Here is a 9,537-nt window from a genome sequence, read left to right on the forward strand (position 1 = left end):
ATCCTGACAAGTTACTTAAAAAGATATATTCTGATAATAAATAAAATAAAACACATTTCGGTATAAGAAGATTATTTTAAGATTTTCTCAGGTCATCTGTTGCATATAAGGTGCATTTGTTTGTTCAGACTCACTAATCAACTACCCCCAGTTTTAATATCAACACATCAGTAGAAATCATATTCTGAGCTGCAGCATTTCCTTCAGTAGATGTACAGGTGAGTTTAAATATGGTCACCATAATCCATCAGACATCCATGACCAAATGTCCATTGCTAAATATTCTGCCTGACTTCCTTCATGTTTCCATGGTCTTTCTAGAACTCATACTGGGAAACAAACATTGTGATTTTGGTGATGTACCTCCCCAGCTGGACACGTTTCTCCACCTCGCTCATCTCCACCTCTGCCTCCACAGTTGCCGGGCCTTGCATGGGGCTCACCAGCATTAGCTGACCTGTCAGACGGTCTGAACGCTGGACTGTGAAGTGGCGCCTGGCTAACCTTCCCCCAAGCAGGGAGAAGCGGAGCGTTTCACCAATTGGACGCAGCGCCGAGACCCTGAACATGACGCGAGGAGCTGACAGGTTGGACACAAGAGCCATGTAATGGTAGGAGAAGGAAGTTGGTGTCTGAGTACATGCCTTGTTGTCCAAAGGACAGGGGTTACGTTCACAGCGCCTGGACAAAACAAGGGAAAACAACTAGTTGACGAGGTAAAGTGTCAAAATGGTAGTATTAAGAAATCACCCTGATTTTTGGAAAGTGAAGTAGAAGAAAAAGTAAAAGACTCACATAGGTGATGTCTTGACATATGTAGCATTAGGGATTTTGGGGCAGTCCACACTGACACACTGGAAACTGCCATATGTATTAATGCACATCTGGTCCTTGGTGCAGTTGTTTTGTCTGGTGGCACACTCATCGATGTCTGTGATGACACAACACAGTAAGAGGTTAGTGTTAGAGGTTCATTTCAACACTAATGTAGGATGGGATGTCTTTGACACTGGGAAGATATTTCAGAATTTTTGAAGTGAGGTTGTATGAGGGACTTATAAAGTCACAGTCTTACAAACAGGTGATTACTCTCTGTAGAGGCAGTGGCCCCAGTGAAACATGTCTGCGATAACAAAGCACACTAAAAGATCCACATTGGGGAAATCCAGTTACAGCCTTGAACACAATAAAAATTGCTAAATAAATGTTTACAACAATACTGAAAATATATACATACCAATACTAATATAGTAAACATACATAGTGTGACAAGTCCAATAATATTATACACAATAATGATGATAATAATACACTATCCAAGTATCTCCAGTTTATACAATTAAGTAGTTAAATCCAATTGAAAGCATTCAAGCACTTACAAAATGAATGGAGAGAGCCTGTTATCTGGTAAGCACATTCTTCAGGTAGCGTACATAGATTTTTGAGTCTTTCATAAAATCTTTCTGAATCCACATTTTTAGCACAGGTAGTACACAGAGTGCAGTCACCTGTAAGTCATACACTGACTAAGTGCCCCATACAACCATACTATCTAAAAATCTAATCCTTTTAAGCATTTATATTTTTATTTACTTTCCTAGAACTATTGTCGGGACTTTATATGGAATATTGACATTAAATGTAAAATAGAGAACAAAAAAATGTGAGCGAACCTTTACAGCTGCGTCCATCACGGGTCACATTATATCCAGCAGGGCAGGAGCAGCGGTAGCCTCCGGGAGTGTTAATACAAGCATGTAAACACAGTCTCCCAGCCTGCCCATTATGGAACAGCTCACATTCATCTATATCTAAAATGAGCAACACAACACATAGTAAGCGTCCAATGCGGGAACATAAATGCGCGAACGTGTTTTAGGTGCAGGGCAGGTATTAGTCGTGCCAGTGCAGGTGTTGCTGTCCCTTCCAGAGATGGTGTATCCTGCCTCACAGGTGCAGTGGGTCGTCCCCTGCACTATACTGCAACGTGATGGACGGACAAAGGGCCCAGTGGTGGCAGTTGGCAAAGTAGCAGCAGCAACAGAGGTGGCTGCAGAAGTGTTGGTCATGGTAACAAAGACTGAGGAAGGAAGAAGGTGAAAAGAAGAAATAGGAGATGATGTTTTTGTTCGCTTCTGTAATATATTTAGTGACATAACACAGTCATTAAATGGAAAATGTGAGAACGCATTTTTCAACTCTACATATTGTCATTACTTTTAAGTATAATACCTTTCAGGCACTAATAGCAACTATAGGAAAAATAAGCAACTGATTTGGGCCAAAAGCAGTGGTCCATAATTTTGTGAGAAGCTCCTTAAATTGTATGACCAGTTATGTGAAGGAGACCACAATGCATTGTGTTTTCAAACCACTTAACTACGCCACTTGCCTGCTTCTGTTCAGTGTAATGTAGGGCCTCGAGCTCTCTTTAGCCGGGGCCTCTGACACTTTATCCTTTCCTTATCCGCAAAGCTTTGAAACTCTTTAAACTCGCATTCAATATGAATTATTAGACTTAGTAAGTCTCCAGTCAGTCGTGGTTGCTTAAAAACTGTAAATGAATCCTGTCTCATAAAAAAATATTTCTTTGTTTGAATAGAAATGTGAAATAATCAGAGGAAATCCAACTAAAATGCAGATATTCACAGTCACCGGTTGTACATCAGCTTCACCAGCCACTTATGGGAGTGGACCACAGCCTCTCTGCTGGCACTGTCCTCAAATTGTGGCTGGAATTCAATAAAACCCACTCTGTGGTATGTGACACAAGCTTGTGTGCCAAACTAATCTCCGTTAGAAGGTAATTTAGATACTAGATTGAAGAAATGTTTAAGTTGAGTCATTAAACCTCGTGTCCAAGTTGAGCCTTATTGCTGAAGTCTGAGTCTCTGTGGGCACACGAGAGCCTTGTGACTGTGACCTTCAACTATATTTAAAACAACCACTAATACATAACTCTCCGTTGTAGAACTTTTCAGCTGAGCAAGGCAACATTGGTAAAATTGCAAATCACAATGTATTTGACTTGGTCTTAATAGCACTATTAGGAGGATAATAGAAAGACTGTGCTTCAATTCTTTAATAATAATGGATTACTTTATCATAATGGATTACTTTATCATTTGTTTATCATATGTTACAGCATATAGCCATACTATATCATATCCATATGTATTATGGCCTATTACTGACGTCCGAGTACTATTATACTGCTCTGAGGGTGTTGTGTGTGAAATAACTATTTATTATGTGTGTCTCTTTCTAGAAATTGTGTCTGCAGTCACATGATTCACACACTAGTTAAGTCCGGTTAACTTGAACATTGGATCGTCTGTACCCTTGGTGCAGTTCTTTTGGGTTGGTGTGAATACAGTCCAAGACCTCTGATGTGAACCAAAGAAACAGACTTTGGTCTGCTACAACTGAGCTTTGTACAGCCTCCGTTTTCTGAGACAGAACTGAGAACGGTGCATCCATCTTTTGTGTCCTGCAGATCCAATTTCTCTGATGCCTCATACGAGCATCTGGGGTGAAAGATGCTCGCTGGGCTAAATGTGCTGCCTTACTTGCCGAGAAGGAAGTGATGGGACTCCCAGACCTGGCGGATGGAGACCATTCACTATGTAAGTCCTCAGTTCCATCTACAGTATCAACAGCTGTCCTCCTGGTTCTCCCACCCACATGATGTTTGTTTACAATGTTTTCAACACAGTGGACTATGATGTGTGAAATGCACCCTTTGGATTTAGTAAGAAACTGTGTCAGGTGTGTGTGTGTGGTCTGGGTATGTAATCCCTACATGTTGGTACAGTGCTCTGACATGTCGCTCCAGTCCAGCCTTTGGCACAGACACAAGAGAACTGGTTCACCTCATCCACACATGTCCCACCGTTCAGGCATGGAGAGGACACACACTCATTGATGTCTGAGAAGGGAAGACAGACAGGACAGAAGGGTTATAATAGGAAGCTGTGATGCTGTTATTTGAACCCTGTACATGCTACCAAATATTTGTTTCAAGTATGTAATGATATCATAGCGAGAGGACGAGAAATTATTTCAAAGGTAGCAAGCTGTTAGTGGATATTGAGGTTGGAATATCTCATGTCCCAGGATTCAATAAGCTATCCAGGCAATAAGCGAAGTACATGGAGAGGAAATGTGATCATGGGTCATATATGAACTATATCGCAACATAAAAACACTGGTAAAGTTGGTAAAATGATCAGTGGGAAAGAAAAGAAGATAAAAGACGATCAGGGAGAAAAAATAATGAGATTTTCTCACCTCGGCAGGTAGGCTGCTGGCCACTCCATGTCAGGCTTTCCTGACAAACCCTGCTCTCTGTCCCCATCAGTTCATAGCCAGGGTCACACAGAAAGTGAACCTCGTGGCTCACGCTGTGGGACTTGCCAAGTTTCCTTCCATTGATGGGTGCGTCCAGTTTTGTGCAGGTACCTATGTTGGGAAAGTTGAATTTGACAAAAGAACGCAAAAGGATATCTCAGTGTCCATCGGGCTCAAGGTGTTTTCTCACTGTTGGCGGCTTTTGTTGTCGGCTTCCCCGCGTTGCTCTGCAGTAAGTTTATTTTCTTCTTCAGGTTGCGTAGACTCTGTAAATAGGAGGCTTCATGGGCAGAGAGGAGCTTCTGGACCTGCTTCAGAGAGCCTTGTATTTCCTGCCTGCTGCGGCAGTCCTGAAACAGAGGGTGACAGGATTTATTTGGGCCTGAAAGAGACATTGTTTTTTTTAACATGTCATTATGATGACACATTATTATGATGTTAAAACTGAACGCATGTTGTGTAACGTGTGACAAAAGTGTCAGTCATGTTGGAGTCACAACAGAAGAACAGCATTCTCCTGGTAGCTATGTATTTATGTATCCCCAGAGATAGAAATGACAGATGGTGGAACAGCAAAAAAAAAACTCAACCTCATAAGAAGAAAAGAATTCTGTTGATGGAGGAACACAGAAGGTGAAGACAAAGAGAGATGGAAAAAGAGATAGAAGTAGGGTAAATTGCAGACTGCATGGCGTTCATTTAGTGGAGAGAGCTCAGCAAGAGTTTTTTGCACTCGTACATAGTGTTTATATATAGATACTGAAATCTGCACAGTTTTATCACTTGAAAACTTGTCTCTGGCTCAATCAAGATAAAAATACATATTTGGTGACATGAAAATATACCTCAGGGCTACAAGTTCTTGATAATATTGATGTATATTGAGCCGTGGTTGTGCTCAGTGTTAGAGTGGGTCATCAGTTCAGGTCTGGCCTTTCTAGATTATATCATGATGTGTAAATTAACCCCAAATTGCTCCAGGCAGCTGGGTGTGTGATAGGTGTGATGTAGAAAAATCACTTCATATTGGGTGAATGTCAAAACTGAGTGAAGAGATAAGCTCTATAAATAGGGAACCTTTACAAGATTCATGCGATCTTTACAGTCATTATCTGAAAATGAACTTCACAGACGTCCTCTGTGGTAATCAGAATGAGAAATACTTTATTGATCAGGGAGCACTCTCTCGTTTTAGCTTTTTGGGAAAGACATACAGTATGTGCATTCACAAGATTTACACTTTCTTGGTCCATACTCATCAAAAAACCCAAAAATCTGATCATGGTTGCCAAACATACACATTAGATTTTATCTACATCAATCCTCAATTATATGCTCATTATAAGTCCATTACAGAATGAAATCTTAGTTGATTCAGAAATCAGCACCACTGCACATAACAGAATGAATGAATGAGTGAGATTTGCAGCTGATTGTAAACCTTTCACACATCACTGTACTCTGTATTTCTTCGGCAGTTGGTCATCCGTAGCCATGTACTACTTTGCACTGGTACATCTTTATTTAAAAATCCATTCTTGGCCTGTTGCCTCCATCTATCCATTTACATGTCACAGAGGCAGCACAGGCACAACCTGCACTTCCAGCCAAAGCTCTATCACACTCTACATCCCCTCAGTCTGCACAGAATTTGGTAAAAAGGCCTTTTCATACTCTGCCCCATCAACCTGGAGTACACCAGCACAGCAGCAGAGCTGAAGAAACATTAGGTTTTTGCAAAATGGGTATTTGTTTATGTACATAAAAACCTATTTTGCTCTTGTCACTCCATGATTTATTTAATCCTGTGAACCGAGTGTCTTATTTAACTGGAACTTGAATCAGATCTTTCTTAAAAAATGAGACTTTCCGCTTCAATAAAATCACCGTTATGAATAAATATTGCTAGAGAAATTCACTTATCATGCACAGTACAGAGGCTGGGCTGTTACATGAGAGAATAAATGCATGCAAAGTATTTCAGTATTCAAAACTGACTCTGTAACTAAGGCATGGACAGTTTTAGGTTGTGCGACGCTGTGAATGTAGAAAAAGGAGTGGATGTGTTACGTTGGTTGCATTACATGTACTCTTTATGATGTGGTCCAGTTTGGGTTTTTGGGGTCTGACATTGAAGTAAAAACACGCTCATGATAAACATCACCTGTGTAACAACCTGCCTCTCTGTGAACCTAAAGGTGCAGAGGTGGGACGGGCTGTCGGTGACTTGTTCTCTATCCAAGTCCACCCCGAAATGAGTCTCTTCAATTCGACAGAGTCACTCCGTTCCGTCCCCTCAAGCGTGTTTTCAGACCACCAATTCCTGTTTTGTACCAGTAGGAGTTATGTAAGAAGAGTCAATATTTGGACCAAACATGGGGTTTGGAGAGACTTCAGTCAGTCAGGGGCGTGGATGGTGTTTACAGTGAAATAATCAAAGGAGTCTTTTTGCCTGTGCTAGGTGATATTTCACATTGGCACAGTGGTAACAGGGTGATGTAAGCATAGGTGGTGGGCAGCACATGGAGCTCAGGATTACAGCACAGTTCTATTGAATCTAAAGTGCAGACACATATACAAGCCTTACAGTGATTACTGAACAGTTACTCTGGACTGTGGCGATGTGCTGTCACTAACCAACACAGTTTGTTGTCAATTTGCCAGATTTGTTGAAATATCAAGGTCAAAAAACAGATTTTCTTTCCTCCACTTGCCTGATTGAAGAATAGTGTGTCCACACCTCCAAGGTCCTTCATGTTCAAAACGATTAAAATCGACTCTCAATTTACAAATGAATAAACGGACACGTTCAGCCCAAACAATGACAAACTATATTAACTGCGTATTTGTACATATGTACACAAATGCTGATATGTGTGCACACATACCACACTCGCCGTCACTAAAAGACAGTCATTCACACAGAGGTGCAACTTTGTGGAGTAAAAACACAACACAGGCACATTGAGGGTATTCATAAAGAAAATCAGTTTGCAAGTAAAGTGAGGCCTGTCGTGAAGAGGGTATTCACGGTGGTTTTGTGTTTGTACTCTGCCTAATGCAACTAATGGAACTCATTGATGCAACAATTCAACTAAAGAGAGCTGTCTTTGACTGTGTTTAATTTCCTTTTTTTAACCTCAAATAGAAGCCAAAGTAGGGCCAAGGTTATCATGATAAAAAACAGTCTTTGTCATTACTATTATTATCATTATTGCCTTTTGAGTAAAAGTAGGAGAAACCAGTTAATTGTAGTTTGTGACATCTTTATCAGTAGAATAGTAATAATAATGAAAAACATTTGTTAAACAAAGAAACATTTCACACATCAGTACGAAAGTAAACTTTTGTTACTGGAGAAACATATAACACAATAAAGACTGTTATTTAACGATAATTCAAAGCATATTGCTGTGTCTTTTGCACCTACCTGTCCAAATGTAGGCTGGAAGGAGCAGAAACACACAAAGGTGATGACGACTGCAGCCGGAACAAACATGTTTCCTCTAAAAACCAATCTGATGTTCTGTCTGTGACCACCGGTCCTCAAGTGTAGACGGTGCAGCCCTCGGTGTGAGCACAGACTCCAGGTGAGAGGAAAAACACACAGCTGGCAGTGGACGAGCTGGAGAAGGAAACTGTGGAGAAAATGCTGGGTTTACCTTTGAGGAGCCAATCAGGGAAGGAGACCTTAAGAAAAATGTGACCACATTATAAAGCCTTTACTTCACGTAGACTGCATTTCTCTCCAGGTAAAAGCAGCTTTTTGATTATGCACAGAGAAGGCCATTGAAGGAAACAGTATTTCTCTAGAATGTAAAAACAACACACAGAATCAGTCTGAAGGGAACGTAACCACTTTGTGAGTTATACAGATGTATAAAAAAAGCATTAACATTCAAAGCACTGTGTTAATACCTGCTGTTATTGTTTGACAGCTGTCTCCCTGGCATTATTGTCAGATCCTGTTTATTTTAAAGCAGCAATAGCTATAAAACAGGTACTTGAATGCTTGTGTTGTTCCGGGACATGTTTTGGGATGTCTGCTCTGAGACCAGATGCAGCAAATAAGCATGAACAGATGCAGGTGCTTCCACATGCAGCAGATACTGCTCTGCATTTATTGTCTGATTCTTTCTTTAGACGAATTTTCCATTTGTGGTTCAGCTTAGATAGCTGTTGCTGTTCCAGAGCTGAAATGAGTCAAATAAGCAAAACATTGAATGACAACAACACAGTGATAATGTTACAGTGGTTGCTATTTTGCATATTATACTTTAGTCCAACAAATAAATCGTTTAGAGTCATGGTTCTCAAACTGTGGTACACGTACCACCAAGGCTTCCTCTGGTGGTAACTTGGTACCATAGTTTATGATCTGAGTGACGAAATATATGATATTAAGTGCTGTCTAATGGGGAGCAGAGCAGTTGTTCTCTGTGTATCAGTTATTTAAAAAGATTAGTTCAGTGCTTACTGCATGATCGGAGCACAGACTGGATCTGACACAGTCACTGAACGGCTGAACGGGTTGTGATGCGGCTCACGATCGCCTGCTTTCAGCAGTGCTGTCACTAAATACACCAGAATCCTCCGTTAAATATTGAATATTTGAAAAATGTCCTTGCTAAATGTTGAAGATCAACGCATGTTTTCAGGGCTTTTAAGACTTTTTAATTGATCTACAGTTCTGCATTGAACGGTTTGATTCTTGTCGTGCTCACGACTCTTCCAGTGACAACACTCTCTGGCCAATCAGTGGTCGGCAGTCTGTCAACATTTTAGTTTCGACTCAGCTCGCTTGGAGCCTCAACAGAGCAGGTACCAAGTACTCACGCTAATGCAGAAAGAAAAACAAACAAGTAGATTTGCGTCCAGCTGATTCATGCTGCAGAAAGATCTTTGCAAACATTAATGCTAGTGGCTATGCTAAAACGAACATGTTTTGTAGCGTTGCACCAGAAATGGTGCATCTCTGCCAAATACAAGAAAGACAAAGACAGAACCAGCGTGTACAACGGGGTTTTCAATCCCACTGATGCCAATTGGAGCCTAAGCCGATGAAAGCCCTCATGCACTTCACTTCTGAGTCATTGTGAGTGAAGTGCTATAGATTTATCCTGTCTTTATGGAAAATGTTGACAGGTAGATGGACTTTTGTCCTCGATGAATGCTGTTTACACCACT

General features: G+C 40.8%; 1 protein-coding gene across 1 annotated transcript; it reads right to left on the reverse strand.

The window, feature by feature from the left end:
- Positions 1 to 317: 317 nt before the first annotated feature.
- On the reverse strand, positions 318 to 7,849 carry LOC310936946 (fibulin-7-like; the record flags this gene model as incomplete). The annotated part of the gene is made up of 8 exons (XM_083901113.1): positions 318 to 681; positions 796 to 931; positions 1,674 to 1,811; positions 1,904 to 2,080; positions 3,803 to 3,928; positions 4,291 to 4,461; positions 4,541 to 4,700; positions 7,781 to 7,849. 8 exons carry the CDS (start codon positions 7,847 to 7,849, stop codon positions 318 to 320), a joined length of 1,341 nt encoding a protein of 446 aa, XP_083757239.1.
- Between the last annotated feature and the right edge of the window lie 1,688 nt (positions 7,850 to 9,537).

The sequence above is a fragment of the Microchirus variegatus genome, assembly GCF_963457635.1.
Source record: "Microchirus variegatus genome assembly, chromosome: 14".
In the NCBI taxonomy this organism is placed as follows: Eukaryota; Metazoa; Chordata; class Actinopteri; order Pleuronectiformes; family Soleidae; genus Microchirus; species Microchirus variegatus.